The 17,531-nt window shown below is 37.3% G+C and overlaps 1 protein-coding gene across 31 annotated transcripts in view; it reads left to right on the plus strand.

Moving 5' to 3' along the window:
- Positions 1-17,531, plus strand: part of ADGRL2 (adhesion G protein-coupled receptor L2) — a 392,188-nt gene that overhangs the window by 328,861 nt on the left and 45,796 nt on the right. For all 31 annotated transcript variants that reach the window (XM_063342769.1, XM_063342792.1, XM_063342800.1 and 28 more), the window contains one exon: positions 12,873-12,982. In XM_063342769.1, the coding sequence (XP_063198839.1) occupies positions 12,873-12,982 (110 nt within the window). The remainder of the gene's footprint in view (positions 1-12,872; positions 12,983-17,531) is intronic.

Raw genomic sequence — 17,531 nt, forward strand, 5'->3', positions numbered from 1 at the left:
AGATCGTAAATTAGGACAGATTAATATGAATTAAATATACGTAAGTAAATTATGAGTACTTTTTAGTGTTAAAAAATCAGCAGTAGCAATGAAAGTGAAAAGTTTTCATTTGTAACACAAAGGAAATAGAATTTAAACTTTATTACAGTGAAGCTGTTTAATTCAGAGGAAAGGAACAGAAGAGTAACAAAGGTTTAAAAATTAAAAAGTAGCTACAGAGTAGTATAGAAATGAGGAGATCTCATTCTGGAAATTTCCTTCTGCCACAGAATAATCTCCTACTTATAATAAAAAAGAACCTTCTGACCTTTGTGGCTCAATTAAGCTTTTTAGTTGACTTCAACAAGAAAAAACATCTTTATTGAATCCTGTAGATTCTGCCCGTGCCCAGGCTATACAGTCTAAAAAGGGGTGGCCATATTCATGGCATCTTGACATTAATGAGGTTGCTGAAATGGAAAAGTTTAAGGATCAAAGATACAAGCAATAACAGTATTTTACAGCATTTCCTTTTTTCCCTCTCTAATAATAAAATTGCAATCTAATTGCTTAATAAATGGGCCACGATTACTGAAAGACATAGATAATTCCCCTCTTTGCATTTTATTTTCTACATATTGCAGAACAATAATTATCAAAAATGCTGTGGCCACAAATGAAAGTGGTCTTTATTTTTTTTTTCTGTCATATAATAACTGTGAATGAAAGGAGTTTGCGTGTGTGTTCTTTAATTTAGTATGATAGTCCACATCTATCTTTTTAAAGAAGCAATCTTAAAAACTAGTGGCGTACTGGTAAAAGAAGATCAAACAAAGAATTCAACTAGAATTCCTGTTTTATATAAAGATTGTCGGCCTGTTTCATACATTATTTAGCATGCTTACCCTGTTTATATCAGTGACATAAGAGCGTGTGCTACTTTCTCAGAAGAGTACTGTTTTTGCCGCTTCACAGCACAGTGCCTTGTACTCCCAGGCTTGCACATGGTGTTAGCAGATATTTAAAGCACTTCAGCCTAACATTTTATAGGTCATGATGAACTGAGCCTATAAAACAAGCTACTGCAATGAAGTTAATGCAGTCTTAAGAGTGTTACACAGACCGAATACTCAGTATTCAGTATATTTTTAGCCTGCTGTAGACACATCAATGGGGAGGGAAGGTTCTTATCACGTAGAATTTTTCCATGTCAAATGTGCTTTATAATATGCTTGCAATGCAGGATCTTTACTACAAATTTACTATTGAAAGACGTATTTTTTTTGCAGGTTTTCACTATAATATGGCAACTGTCAGAACCTTTGAATTTTGGTTTCTCCTACCCCCCCACCCGCCCCCCACATGTGTATACACACACAAACACGTACACACACAAACCAGGTCCTGTAACATTTTTAAAAGAAATTAGGTAGCAGAATTGCTTCATTGAGCAAGGTGCCCTGGACAAAATCATACATTTCAAACGCCTTAGCGGAAGAAGTCTTACTACTTCTTAATGACACCGAACTGTGTAACGTTTCATCTGGCAAGATAGATATTTTGCCACTGTACGTGCAAAGGCATCTATATTTCTTTCTTAGTAGTAATCTGTGATCTTTAACCTTTCTGTTCATTGCTTCTCAGATATCTTGCTTCTTGAGATGTATATCTATATGACGAAGAAGCAATTTTGAAATGTATTTAATACACACATTTTTCCAGCACTGTAAAATTGTTGTTTCACCGGAACTCAAGAGTTCGTGCTCCTTTTCCGCTGTCTCTTTAACGCATTCATTTAGGCTGAGTTGTAAGTGTAACAATAACGTGACAGTTGCGAACCCTTAACCTTTCCCTGTTTACTGAATTTGTTAACAGCATTGAACTCGGCTGTACTATTACACTCATGAAGCTCTAGGTGGTTTCTCATCTAGGGCGTAGTAGCACTGATATTGCTTTCAGTATATTATTCTAGTGCCAGCATCACTGGTGAGTATGAAAAACACCATTTACTTTGTATATTTAGCTTTCTTAGATAATTTTTCTGCCTTTGTGACAGAGATACAGCAAAAGAACACCTCCTGGAGTCGCATTTAAAACAGGAGCACTTTGAGTAATGTGCTGTAGACAGAACACATATGAGTTAGTGCTCAGTTATCATGAATGCCATCAGCAATGCCTTGTTGCTTTCTTATCAGCCACTTCCTGCTGTCAGCCCAGTGCTTATTTCAATAGAAAAGGATTTGCATCAAATGTAATACAGTATTATGTATGGCTAACATGGGGTTTTTAATTGTACAGGCACATGAGACTCCTCCAGTGGTAGACAGTTTGATAAAAGGATTAGATCATGAATATTTTTGACACAATTAAAGATCATCTGTGCGTTGACAGAGTGAAGCCAGTGAATTTTCTGGTGTGTTTTTTACAGAAGTGAGTCTGCTTGACTTGTGTAAAAACCAACTGTGGAATACGCAGGATTTTTGTAGGTGTAAAAACAAGCAAACAAAAGCAGCCTCCTAAACTTTGTTGGGCTTAAAACTGAAAGTTCCAGGAATCGGAGAGTGCAGAGCTCAAATCAGTAATCTAATCCCTTAACTTCAAATGACAAAGAAGAAAGTGGGATTGTGCTTTCCAAGTTAGAGCAGAAAGATTTTGCAGGAGAAGTCCTATACCTGGAAGCCCTGCAAGCTTTCCAGATGATAATTAGATCCAGGCATCACTGTAGGTAATGAATAACAGTTCTTTTGTGGCAGGCATTCGTCTCAGAAGAAAAGAAAGTACTTGCAGTGAGGACTCTCAGACACATTTTAATAGGAAATGACACCACTGTTACAGAGTTGATTAAAGACCTACCAAGGGACAGCACTTCTGGAAAAAATCAGCAGATGAAATAGGAAATTGTAATTTTATTATTAGTTATCGGTTAAATATATATAACTTTAAAGCCATGAAAACCGCATTAAAAATTATGAGAAAAAGGACACAACCATCTTGCTAGCACATTGCACTTTTATAAATCTTGTAAAATAACCAAGTTGTCTTTTGGCCTCTTGCTCAGCGTTTTGCTTTGAATTCTATTGAGCCGTAGAAATGAGTCACTCCATAGCCCTGTGGAATTGGTAGATATGCAGCGGTGGGCACATGGCCTTTGTTGATGAAAATTATAGCCCAAAAAGGGGATATTCCCCGAGGCAAGTTTACAAAAAACAATTTATTCTTTTTCACCCTGTAAAACTCATCTTACATGCAGGATCTCTTGCATTATTACAAACTCTAATCCTCTGAGTGGGTAATTAACGGACCAGAAAAGCCATTTGTGGAAAGAAAGAGCCATAAGGGTGAAAAATATTTCTCCGCTGAATGATCTTTAAGGAGTAAATAATTACAAGAGTGAGAGGTTTGGGATGACCAATCTAAATCTGAACATAATTAGGATGAACACAGTTTGAAAATCGAAGCAGTTGGCATGTGCAACAATTCTCATATCAGAAGACTAATTAAATATTTAAAAGCCCAAAACCCCTCACTATTCACAGAAAAATAACCTGCCACAAAAGGGTCTGTAACTTTGCAGATAATTAGGAAGGGTTACAGGGGGAAAAAATCACAGATCGGCTCCAAGGTTCTGCAAGGTCACGTCTTATTATGGTGTATCTTTTATATGGTCTGATAACAAGTTTCTTGCTAATTTAATCTAAGTAGGGCATCCCATGGTGATTTCCCATTTCCCTTGTTAAAAATCTGATCATCTTTCTATGTGCAAACCGCAATAGGTGAACATTTTTATAAATAATTGCTCCTAATTGATACAGGTTATAATATTTTTTAATTATTCAAAGAGAATGCATGTGTTAAAGTTCAGTTAGGGTTGCCCCCATCACACCCCCCATTTGAAATCGTCCTCATCCTGTCCATTTCAGAGGGAAACCAAGGACCCTTATGAAATCATGTTGCTTTGGTGGTCAATTCTGTAAATTAGTAAGTCTTACTTTCCTGTTAGAGCTAAGATACATTACGTAGCCTATGCATTTCTGCAAACAGAAGACCTGTGTTAAACTTGGGAGACCCATAGGGAGTCCATCTGGACCTGGAGGTCCAGTTGAAGTGTGAACAGTGAAAGCGTACAAAGGCTTCTACATTTCAGAAGCTACAGTAACAAATCACACCTGTCATTTGCAATACCTTGTTTTAGTAATTCAAGTGTGTGATTTTTTGAAATGTATTTAAGATCTGTGCAAATTAATGTGAAGGATAAAGCTACACGTTTTCAATATTGTAATTCTTTAAGTTACTCATTTGATAATGACTCAGAAGCTGTCTTAAGTGACATAACTTTTAACTACATTATGAATATGCTGAATGCCAAGCCATGGATAAAAAAGATCGACCGTGCTGCAAAAAAGAGTTTTAAAGGGTTTTTACTCTTATCCTGTGCTCTCTACCTGGGAGTCTCTTCTCCTGCAAGCCTGTTGCCGCCTTACGCCTAAGGAGCAGACACTGTGCTTCAGGGTTTTCGGCTGGATTTTCTATACGCCTTGCTCCAGCACTGTACCTCAGGAATAAACGCCCCTTCCTAAAGCTCTGGTATTATTACCCAACCCTGTGTTTCTCCCCTGAAACCTGCTCAACCCACAAGGCATGATGCTGCACTCAAGCTCACTCAGTGTGAATAATCTGTGTAAATTGCTCAGATATTGCGATGCTGCACTACTGAAGTTTTCATTAGTAAATAAGCATAGCTGCAGGCTATTTATTTTGTCTAAATGGTGAAACATTTAATTGGATCTTTTGAACTGATTACTTTTCAGCAGTGCGGATCTGCTTGGCTTAGTTGGTGTACTAAGACATACACTGCCTGTAATCCCACGCTGCATTTTGCTTGCAAATATGCGTGCAGATAAATAATATGACGAGATTATGAATATGACTCTATTTCCATTTCTGCTTCCTCAGGTGGGGTTGCATTAGAAACAGTTTCTGTAAAAAGCAGGTCTCTTCTGCTTGATACCGTTAGAAGGTTTGGGTTTGGTTTACACCTACGCAAACCTTACCAAGAGACTCTTCTGTTTACTTTGCACGTCTCGTTGCATCTTTTGATATCTAGTTTTCCTGCCCTTGCTCTACAGTCAGTTCCTCACAGGCTCTGGTAGCTCTAGTAGGCCTTCCACGTACATGGTAGAAAGTAGGGGGGACAGAAAGATGGGATTATAAAAGCACTTACAAATTACCGAGCGAAGGTATGTTGTGTATTCCACTGGAATCTACATTTCCTTTTCCTTTTTCTTTTTTTTACTCCTTCCTGTTTTATGTGCTGCTTCAGTTTCAGGTTAATAATAACCCCATAAAATAGCGTTTATACCAATAAACAAAGTACTGGAACAAGAATGAATTCTAAGAAGAAAAAAATATCTTCGATAGCTTAGATGTGAGTAAGTGAGAACATTCGTCTTTTTAACAGTGACTGCTTTGAACTTGGAGAACTTGAATACTAAAAGGCAAATGGGTCATAACTACATGTATTAAAATTGTAAGAGTTTGAAAGCAAAAAAATATTCTGTTAAATTAGTTTGCCATACAAGTCTGGTACACATTCATTGATAGTGAATCAAACTGGGTAATCATCAGAAAGAGCCTGTGGGAGTTGTATATTTTCTGTTGTTTTTTAGTTATCTATTTGGAGTTTTCGTCCTTAATGCATACCCTTAAACTCCCACAAGATTACGTTGTATAAAGAAAACACAATTAAATATTATTATATGTTTATTGGGCAAACAGAAACAACTCTATGGTGCACCTTATTCTACAATATAATTATACACTATTTAGCTTCCTTATGTCATGGTTATTCAGTAATTAGGAAGATTCAACAAACCATCCATATTACATTTTAAAAGAAAGTAGAAACAGTTTTCCCATTTCCCCCCCAAATATTTTTCATCCAAAGCCACCAGGTTTATTGTTGTAGTGGTCACGTTGCCAAGTACATAGAAAATCCCAAGGCTGGTTTGTGAATTTTCAGACCAATTTCTAGCATGCCTTACTGCTTTAGCGGTTACAGGAAGATCTCCAATATTTAGAGACAATTCTTATGGCCAGATTCTGCTTTCGTACATGCCCATGTATCTCCCATATTTTTCTTAGATTATGAAAACTACCACTACAGCACACTAAATCTGTTTTCCCTTTGAGCTAGGTAAAATTTGTGCTTTTTGTTTTGTCATGCTCATTCCCCATAATAAATTGTTTTAGGGATTCTAACTTGAAAAGAATTTTTAGAAAATCTTATACAGTAAGCAAAGAGTACGCAAAATTGCCAGGGTGGCATCCTGGATTTCCTAAAAGTCAGTTGCAGGATTACGTGTCTGTCTCCAAGGGAGCGTGGCTCTGCAGGGATGCGGGCGCTCGCTATTTCTGCGTGGGTAGGGCTGGGCTGCTGCTGCTGCGGTTCCTGGAGCGCGGCGGGTGTCGCAGTGATGGCCAGCCAGTGCTGCTTCGAATCAGGGCTTCATTGCAAGGCCTGGTTTTTTTTAGCAGGTCTTTTTTTCAGGCTTTGGTTAGGCCCAGTTTGCTAACTCATTAGGTTTCGGTATGTAATAGTGTATTTCTTGTGAGGTGAATTTGAAACTCAGAATTTAAATACATTCCTTTAAATAATTTTATCTGCTGTGGTATGGGTATGTGCATACATATGTATCTATACACCTCCAAAATAAAGTCTCTGTTCTCCGGCTATTTTATATGTAAGTTCTGTACATGCTTTCCAAGGCCAAATTAATAAAACATAATATTTAAGTAATACCTGACATCTTCACACACATGTAAATTTGAGTTTAATAACAGGAGTGGAGTTCTAGTGCATACGCGTACAAAAGCAGAAGCACATCTCACGTGGCAGTTGTAGACCATTAGGAGTATGTATGTAAAGACAGCCATTTACTCTGGGTAAAGAGGTTCGGGAATTTTTCAATTGAAAATACGCTGCTGTTAAAAGTCAATACGTGAAGTGTAGTCATCCCACACTCCCATCTCTTTTTACTCAGACTGCAGCTCACCCAGGGTGAATAAGGAACAAGAAGACCATATGGAGTATGTGGTGCTACAGCGCAGAGTTTACGTGCTTCAAGTGGTGTTTAAGCAGGTTGCTGCAGGCAATATGCAGGAACATGTCATCATGCTAGCTTTTAAGTATTTAATCAATATGCTGAAAGAGAAATATTGTCAGATCTGACTTGAAAGTTTCAAAACATATCAAGGCGGGTTTTTTTAATGCATTGACAATTTTATTAGAATGAATTTTATTTATTATACTGTATCTTTTTTTCTTTCTTTTTAAAGTACACGTGGCTGTTTTCTGTGTGTGCCAGTTTTACCTTACTTAATGAAACACTGAATTCACAGAAATGCAGGATTGGGAATACGCAAAATTATTTTGATAGCCCATTTCTGGCTAGACGTTAACCTTTTCCAAATAACGTTGATGTTTCTTTTGTGTTACTATCTTTGTCAAAGTTGCTTATGCAAAACAAAAGCATTTGAAGGATAAATTGTCATGTGGAAGCTATTTCCTACATACCTTAACTTTGCAAACCACTTCGAAGGGAACTGTGTATATCTTTACGTGACTGATGTGACTTACTCATAAAGATGACCTCCTGCCTCAGTCAGTCCGTTTGATCCCTGTAATGCTAACGTATTTCCAGAATCTGCTTCTCAGATTCCAGTACTTCACTTTCTGGTCCAGTCATGATACACTGTGTTTTTAATTTTAATGCTGGAGTATTTGTTCAAGTCCATAGATTTTGCATTTTTAATCTTCCTTAGAACAGTGGTGAATAATGGCCCTTGGCAGGAGATAATGAAATTTTCTTAATTTATATTTTCAAGCAGAAGCTTCAATTGAAAATGGCATCCTATGGCCTGGAGACATAGCTCTAGTGCAAGTTTCAGGGGAGCTGTAATAATAATGCAGTGCCAGCGGTGACGGGGAATGATAGGACAGTGAAGAAGTAATTTAAGAAAGAAAAGAGAATGTACCAAAGCTTTATTGTAGCATATCTAATGATCTGCTGAAGATTCCCAATAGCTTTTGGAGCATGACAGGAGAAACTAATGTTATCTTGCCAAAACAGAAGCCCCTGCTTAATCAGCAGAACAAGATTATTGATTAAAACACCTCACACAATAGATTGCATATGGAATCTCATCTCCATACGTTGCATGTGGAAAAGTGCAATAATGAGCATAAGATAACAAAAAAAGAGCAAAAGCAATTTGTTGGGAATTGTACAAGTCAAGATTAGAGTTGAAATGCAAACAAATTAGCATGGAAGGTACAGCTGTCCTTAAAACTGAGCACAGAAGGGGATGGATGCAGCAGGGACGTGGCTGCATCATGAGCAGAAGATAGTTGCAAACAGCTCTACTGGAGCTGCTTTGCTTTCCTTTTTTTCTATATTCATCTGAAATGTGAAAGGGCCATTCCTCATTTGCACAGTCTTCTTCCTGAGGTGAAAGGAGTTCAGACATTGTACTGTAACTGTTAATTAAACACTCCATTTGATTTTTAGATTACTCTAAGTGATGCATCTGCATTATGAAAATGTAACCTTTCTTCATTCATGCTAAAATACTGAAGAAATGAGTGTTAGAGTACACAATTGCTCCTTGCATTCATGAGAACAGTGATACTTCCTACGGCTCCCCTTGCAAAACTCTTGCTGCTGCTGGCACAGGAACCTGAATTATCATTCCTTCAGTACTACAGTTAGTCTTTTCCTAACTAGGGTTTCAAATTTAATTCATATATTACCTTTTCTAAATCAAGTGTTATTGAGTTTGTATAGAGTTCTTTGCAGATCTGCTTTATTTCCTTGTAAACGACAAAGTCGTATCATAAATCTTTGTGAATATTTTGAATGTCTTAAGCGTGAAGACATTTCTCGGTGTGAGATCATATGAATTTTAAGATTGTACATAAAAACCTGAGAATTTGCCTATTTTAACATATGTCAGGGGAGTATGTCATTAACTAGATTACAGCACACTTAAATGGTACTTAAAACCTACAGAAAACTTAAACGCTAGATTACAGACACTGAAACACTAAAGTATTAGTGATTTGACTTCTTAAAATTGCAGAAATTAGAGCTGGTTTGTATCATGCCTTTGTCTGGAACAATTTTAAAGGAGTTTGAATAGATGGACCGAACTAACAGCAAGTTATGTAGAAAAAATAACATTGGTTAAAATGAATGAGGGACTTCCAAGTTATTTGCTAGTTAAGGTTTTTGGAGCCTGGATTTTTTTATTTCTTGATAGTGTCTATGCCAATTTTGCAAATAGCCATGAACTTTATTTCCACTATAGTCTTTTTTTGGAGAATCTCATGAAGTGGCCCATTACAAAAAGGAGTGAAAATGGGTCACGGGATTGAGTTGAAGGCTGTAACAGGATAATATATCCTTGTCACTGGGCATAGTGTCTCTGGTTTAAAGGTTTCTCAAAATGGTGGAGCTCTGCTATGGCAGTGATGCGGTAGCTTTGACAATCTGTAATCATGTAGGATAATCTGCTGTTTAGCTCTGTTTTATGGAGAGTGGAGGATCTTTTTTCCAAAATACCAGACAGAATTCAGTGTTTCTTGTCTTAAAGGAGCTCAGCTGAAACCTTTATCAGTTTGTAAAATGGTCGTTGCAGGCAGCAGCAGATCTGTAGGCCAATAGCTAATAGAGAAGTTAGTATCCGTGGTTTTACAGGGGAAAAAGAACAACGCAGCAGACAGAAGACTTTCATTTATCCGGAGAACAAATCTCAGTAGTGTAAATTCCTTTCCCTGAATTGCTTGTCTCAGAACTACCTCTGCTAAGTCCACTTACTCTTCGTCTCTTCTCCGTAACCTGTGAATTGGGATTGACAGCTGCTGCAGTTGCTGTCGGGTTTTTGTGAAGGTTTCACTAGAAATGAAATTTGACCACTAACTATGTAACAAATAGTTACCTGAAATTTCCATTTTTTTACGTGTAACATCTTAATCAAGTGTCCTTAATTTGCAGCCTTAGAAGTGCATGAAAATCAGAAACTTACATGAAGATTACTCGTGTTTTATAAAACGCAACCAGCAATGCAGCAGAATCAGTGATGTGAATGTACAACTAAGATTTAAAGCACAAATACTTCTATTCGTTCAGTTACCCAAGTAATTGCACTTCTGGGGGAGGTGGTGGGGGTGTGCTTTGTAGCGCTGCTGTGTACTGCAGCAGGTGACATAGCTCATTGGTTTGGAATTGGAGTCTCCTTCCTTTTGGCCTAAGGTGAGCAAAAGGTGACCATATGCACAGCAGGTGAAGGCTTGCATAAAGAAATACCAAAGGTTTTTAGAAGGTCAACAACTCCCTGTAAATGCCACTCAATGCTTGAAGTTTGACACTGGCACATAATGTACAAAGAAAAAAATACTGCATTTTCTTCTGAATTATCATTACCCATCCTTTCAATACAAGCTAGCATGACGTTCTTCTCAGTTTCCTGACTGACGGCAACATTATGAGTCTTTCTCTGGGGGAAAATTAAAGAGGAGAAAACAACTTTTCATAGGGAGACAAGAGTCCCTCTTTTTCATAAGATTTACAAATACTGCTAGTAAAACTTTTTTTTTCCACAGCTAAATATGACCTTCATCAGTTTCATTCTCAAGCAATTTCTCCCAATATGTATCCGTTTTATTTTGTAACAAATCAATATTTCTCTCTTAATTGCTGCTCATTCAAGTGTAAAATGAAATTTTCATACAGCTCAAAGCTGTGGAAACCATTATACTGAATGATGCACTACACAAAGTCTTTTTGTAGGAATTATTTTGGCTTCAGCATAAGGTTTTCACTAAAGAAACAGAAAGACATTTGAAGAAATTAATTACGAAATCTTACATCCTAGTTTTTCTCATGGCTGTTAGTCTGGCCTGAGGTGTGGGGCATAAAAAAAAAAGTAAGGAGTTTAGAACAGAGATGCCTTTGAGGTTTTGGGCCATATTGCCGCCTTCTGCTTCTACAACCTCCTCCTACACAACACACACGAGAGCAGCGCTTTGACCTTCTTCTGAGTACCAAAAAGCGGCTGTATTGTACGTTTTCAGTATTACAGATTCAGTAGAGTGATCTTCTGTGCAAGCTGGGTGCCCGTTTCATCACTTCAGCATGGGTCTGAAAGCCATTGGGTGCATCATACTCGTTCCGGACTCCCTAATGTACTGCAGGAGCTGTTGCACTGAAGGATAGTGCTGTTGGGAGTGGTGCGGCCTTAGCTGTGCGATAGCTGTACGGGGGACCTGCCTGCACTCTCTGGAAAGTCACTGCCACAAGTGGCACAGAGCGTGACAGGTGAATTCCTCACCATCTGTATCCGTGGTTGTGCATATATGCAGAAATCCCTGGCTATTTCCAATTAGCTCTGCAATTATGAACCTTATGAGGCTAGAAATAAGCTTAAAAAAAAAAAAAGAAAAATAAAAATAAAAGAAGAATTAACTGATAAAGTCAGAAGAGTTGTTGTTCCTGAGTTTGCTCAAGAGGTACAGCCTGTCCTGACCAGCTCTGTGCTAGTTTGATTAGTATATAAAAAGGACAGTGATTTATATCAGAATTCTTCAAGTGTGCTTGCTCTACCTTTTATGAGGTAGCGTGAATTATTCTTATACCTGTTGGCAATGTACAGCTGTGGAAAGCCGTTGATACAAGATAGACTATTTTAGTTTGGGATGTGGTATTCAGGGAGTGTGGGAAGTAGTAGGGCAATAGAGAAGCTGATGTACAGCTGGAGTCAAAGGCTACACTATTACTTAAGTTCAGACTTCTGTTATTCAGTTTGCTGACAAACAAGGCTAACCCCTGAGAAGATCAGCCAAGCTCTTTTTCTTTTAGTCACCAAACTCCCTGACGATCTCTTTTTTTTCCTTTCACTTCCTTCTGACTATTTTTGCTGTATTACATTTTGACCATCTCTTCAGGGTTAGGTGATTGTTCTTCTGTTTTTAATTTCCAAGCTAATATATTTTTTTCCTGGAAAAATGAATGTGAAAAAAAAATAGGTTTTGTCAGGAAAAATAGTCTACGATCTCTGATTATTATTATTCTTAAATGTCTAAACTGTTAAATTCAGTAGACCCTGGTGGTTAAAGGCATTATAATAAAGTTCTTCTTTGTATGAAAATGCATTGGCTTTCATTGTTAAGCAAATCATATATATGTTTCAGTATTTAGTCTCCTCTAAAATATATTTTAATTCATTTTCTTGCAGTTCTTCTTTTTAACTGTTTTTCTTATTTCCTCAGACAGTTGTTCTTTACCTCTTCCTGTAACCCAACAGAGGAAGCTTAGAGTCCACCAATTGCTCCTAAAATAATTAAAATGGAAATGCTAATGCTCTTTGTCTGCAATAACTCTTCCAATCAAAATCTTAACTTTCTTGAATCATAACAAAATGTAAAACCATTCAGCAGAATTCATAGGTCTAAAGATGGAAGGAATTCCTCATTTGTGTTATTGTACATTATTCAAAATTACACATTTTTTTATTTTGTATCATCTTTGCACTTTGATTTTATTGAATGTTAGTATCAAATCAGTATATATTTGCAACAGCTGTATCTACCAGTGGGAACGAGTGACACTTGAGATAACATCCATCTCCAAATTTAAAAGTATAAAGCCTGAACTGAAGTACTGTCTTGAAGCCTTATTTATGGGCTTTGACTGATCCAGTATTAATTAACTTTGTTGTCTTATGGATCGGACTGCCCAAGTGTGAAGCGAGTTAGCACTGCATATAGTACTTCAGTATGAACTTGCAAATTGAATGTAATTTTAAATTAATTAACTTGCTTCCTTTTCCCATTACAGGTGCAACAACCGAACACAGTGTATAGTAGTTACTGGGTCAGATGTGTTTCCTGATCCTTGTCCTGGAACATACAAATATCTAGAAGTTCAGTATGAATGTGTTCCTTACAGTAAGTATAATCTTTTTATTCTTGCTCACTTCCTCTGGCCCTCACAATTAAAGCGGGAGTGCTGTCACATGGAAAAGAAGCATATGTTTATGGCCCACGGACCCATTATGCATGCAGAGCACTTGCAGACTAGGGCCTCCAATTAGCTTCACGAAGTGTGGAAGGAAGCCATGGTGTGATGCTGGCCAAGTGTCTGTCTGTGTTCTTAAGTGTTTGGCTTTTAAGGCTACTGTTTTTCCAGAAAACAAACTCAAATTAGCTATTCAATAGGCCAGATAGAAATTTGTACTTTTGCCCGCTACCAGTTGCTGACAAATTGGCTTGGCTCACAGACTTCTAAAGCAGGAATTGACTTCAATTTTAATCACGATCTACTTGAAAGCCTACCTGCTGTTGTTGGTGACTTTGGGTGCACAGCAGAACCCACCACTGACACTCAGAGGCAAATGCCCCAGCTGGGGGACGTGGTGAGAGGACGTTGCGCTTCAGGGGCACATTATAAGTGAACACAGATTCGGAGTGAATAATTCATCAATAAGTTACACAAACTTGCTTCTTAAAAGCAATGGGGAAAAGAGTGAGAAAGAAATGTTCACTTTTAATGTAAAGAGACAGCTACCAAAAAAGAATTTTTCCCTGAAAACAAAGTAAATACTGAAATCATATTGAGATAAAAAAATTTGAAGTTACGGATACTTCATCAGTTTTGGACAATATTCTTTCTAATGCCAGAATTCAGTAGCTTTAGACATACTTCTTATTTCCTTGCAATAATTAATGCTTTTTTTCATTGACATGTATGCATGTTTATAAAAGTTATGTAGATTCGACACTTTTAACTGGTTTTGCTTTCTTGTAATTTCATTCTTTCCAGTGACTTCTCCCTCGTCCCATAACTCAACAGAGAAATAGCTGTGTTTGCAATGGAATTTAAGCAGTGCACTGATCATTCCCTTAAGTCACTATTAAGCGTGAATTTCTTGATCTGCAGTAATTCTTAACCAAAGTCACATTTTCTGTTGGTACAGGAAACAGGCCAAGTCTGAGATGCAAAAATCACTGTGGTGACAGTATATATCCAAAAAGGAAGGAAATGAGTTCTGGCATAAGCAAAGCTATGTCAAAACTGTCCGTACTGTTTCCTGCACAATTTTAAAATTCAGACTTCTTAAGCCGAACTGCTACTCTGTACTGCTTCACCACATTGAACCTTCACTGTTGTTAAAGGCCAAACACAGATCATCTGTTTTTTCTTCATTTCTGCTGTGTCATTGTGAAATGGTTGCTTGCTGATTTTTTTTCTGTACCATTTGTAGGATTGGAAGCCTACTGCATACAGTGATCCCTAGTACCATTCCTCCTGTGTGTAGTATCTGTGGCTTGTTGTAACCGTTCTTCTTGTGCCACTTTTAAGGAGTGATGTCTTACCCCGATCTAACCAAAGTTTTGTTCCACAAAGATCACTTTTACTTTAGCGCTATTTTTATTCCCAAATTCTCAGAAAGAGGGCAGTGCATCTGATTCCAAACCATGAGGTCAGTCAAATGACAAGAGGTTACGTTTCCAGTTCCAGTAGGCTAGCTCGTAGAGAAAAAGTATAATGCAAATAATGTTCAAACATAATCTTTTATGCTGTTTTAGGAAGAGAAGTGTGGATATGTTCTACCGATTGGGTACTGCTATCTACAGGAATCTTTTCTTTTCCAGTGTTCAGAAGTATAATGCCACAGCGCGGCCTACCCTGTACTCTAACGTGTAGTTATTCTACTTTTAAAATGTTTATTTTTGTTTACTGTCAATTGCATTGGCCTACCCTTTGAATGATGTAATTCTGTGTCTGTCATAACTCGGGATTCTGGATACTTCTTGTCTTTCAAAGTCTGTAAGTTTTGGAGTTTGTCAGCTGCAGCATGTACAATGACGACACTTTACCCAATTCCAGAACTCTAAGAGGCATCACCTGTCGTTACCAGCAGTCATCAAAAAGGTTGCCAGTTACTAAAATGAGTTTCGAAGTTTGATTTCAAAGCACATTGTGCTTCAGTAGCTGTTTTGATCATTGACCATCTTTCTTCCCTGTCCCACAAAGCCTATCCTGGTATTTTTCCAAGTCTCTTTTTTTTGACGCCTGATAATCTCCGGTTACTGAGTCTGATTTTTTTCCCCCTTACTTGTTCCAGTGCTCCATTTCTAAATTTATGGCGTGACTAAAATCATTAAGTTTGCAAATAGCGGCTGTCCCAGCATAAGAGACTTGTTAGGAAGTTTGGATAAGCTTGTGTGAGTCTAGGAAGAGAGGTTTTTGTTGATCACAGCACTTCTAGCCAAAGTTCAGTTCTTTTTCTGAACTTCATCTTCAGTTACTGCAAGACTGCAAAATTTACTGTGTTTCACTGTGGCACCTTTCAGTCCAGGTTTTGCGATAAAAGTTGGAAGTTCTTACACACTGGAGTTGGTGTCACCCTTGTACAAAATGCAGTTTATGAACTCCTCTATGTCTCGCTGGCCTCCAGAAATACATAGCTGCTTTGCTGATCATACATATTGATTGAGCTATGTCTGGGTTCTGTATTCATCGGCCTCATAAGAACATACTTAATGAAAAGCTTCCTTTTTTGCATCTCAAAGTGTAGACCTGTTGCTGAGGTTTTTCTAATCCTCTTTAGGGAAAAAAAAAATCTATTGAGATACTCAGTTGGATCGCCAACAAAACTAAATTTCTAGCCAAATTTGATAGGCATTGCTTTGTCCTAAAATAAGAGTGTTATTGATTAAATTACAAAGAAATTGAGAGTACCATACTTGACGTTTCTCTCAATTATGGTGCACAATGTATGTTGACACTTTGACTGAATAACAGAAGTCAGCCCTTTTATAAAGAAGAACATCAAAAGTACCATTTTGTACATCTGTGCATTTTTATTTTAAGCCTTTTTTGGACTCAGGAATTCAATAGAAAACGTTTTAAAGTGCTTTATTCTCTCTCTGTCTGTATTGATTGGACTTTGCAGCATTTGTTTATTTCAGTAAGCCCATCTGTCCCTGAAAAACGTACAGCTGTACACCAATGCACGCAGAGCCGACATGCCAGTAATGATTTTAGTTATCCCTGTCTTTTTCTCCCTATCTTATTACTAATTCTAAGCAGGTACAATATCAATATTGCTCTTTGGTGAGGAATAAACTCATGCATAAAAGTTCACAAACAGAATAATCTGGAAGTCATTAATGCTGATTGTGAAACACAGGAATTCACCTCAGAATACATCTTCTGTTTACTCGGATAACTCAAGAATTACAAAATGCAGAAAAACAAGTATTTTACCTCAAGATGTAGAAATGAACAAAGGCTAGGAAAACTGCTCATTTTGAGAATACTAACCCCCTCCCAATCCCCCATCAAGTTTTGGAATTGTTCCCTGAAGAAACACTAGATCAGCTCAGCCAATACCATTCCCTCAAAATAATCATATGTAATTTTGTTAAATGAAACTGAACATCCAAAACTTCATATGAAACATACAAATACATTCTTCAGGATAATACCGTAATACTGCAAATGTAATAGCTGTGCAAATAGTTTTGATACACTTCCTTGGTATCAGCAGCTACTGTTACACAGATTGTTACGTCTGTCATTTTCCAGGTCATTTTATGAAACTAAGGAGCATACTTCAAAGGCTACTGAGTATGTGAAATAGATTTTATTGCAAATAATTATTGGAGAGCTATTTACTAGCTGGACTTCAGCTATATGTCTTCCTGTATATGTTCCTTAAAACTTCCTTGGGGAAAAATTGCTCTAGTAGTATAACTTTGTTAATCGGGTTCAGTTTATATTTTCTGTGTATGGTGATGGGGTGGATATTTGTTTTAAACGCTTAGTATGACTGTCCTTGCATACTAGCTTGCTGTTTCGGGCTTAATCGATGATGCTGGAGAATATCTGAGTGAGATAAATGTTAATTTTTTCTTCTCTTTTCCTCTTGCTTACTGTGCTTTTGCTTCTTTTTTCTAGATGGTTTTGCTTAATTCCTTCTAGTCTGATTTTGCAGTTATAGACTAAGAAGTGGCAAAAGTTCTCAAGATTAACATTCAGGAAAACAAATAAAATAAAACCTAAGGAGAGCTAAAGGACGCAAGCTGCTTTCTTTACAAGAAAGAAAAGCAGAGGGATGTCTGGGGCAAAGATGGGGGAAGGTTTAATAAGCACACATACAAACCTATATAATTAATATACTGCATTTTGGATTTGTAATTATCTAATTAATATAATATGTATATGTGTACTCGCACATATATGATAAATTAATGTGTCACTTAAAAACCAACTTGATAGCATTATACTTGGAGAAGAAGAAGAGTGTGTGTAGCATGCATTAGTAAAGTCATTCATTATTTACTCAGGTTCACTAAGTGAAACTACATGCCAACATATCTGTATTGCCTCCTTAATCTACTCAAATGATTGATCCATGTTCACTTGTGTAACCGTAGAATCTCTCTCCTGCTAGGTTTTCCTGTTGTCTGTTTCTCTTTATCCGATATA

This window comes from Chroicocephalus ridibundus, chromosome 8 (genome assembly GCF_963924245.1).
Source record: "Chroicocephalus ridibundus chromosome 8, bChrRid1.1, whole genome shotgun sequence".
Taxonomy (NCBI): domain Eukaryota; kingdom Metazoa; phylum Chordata; class Aves; order Charadriiformes; family Laridae; genus Chroicocephalus; species Chroicocephalus ridibundus.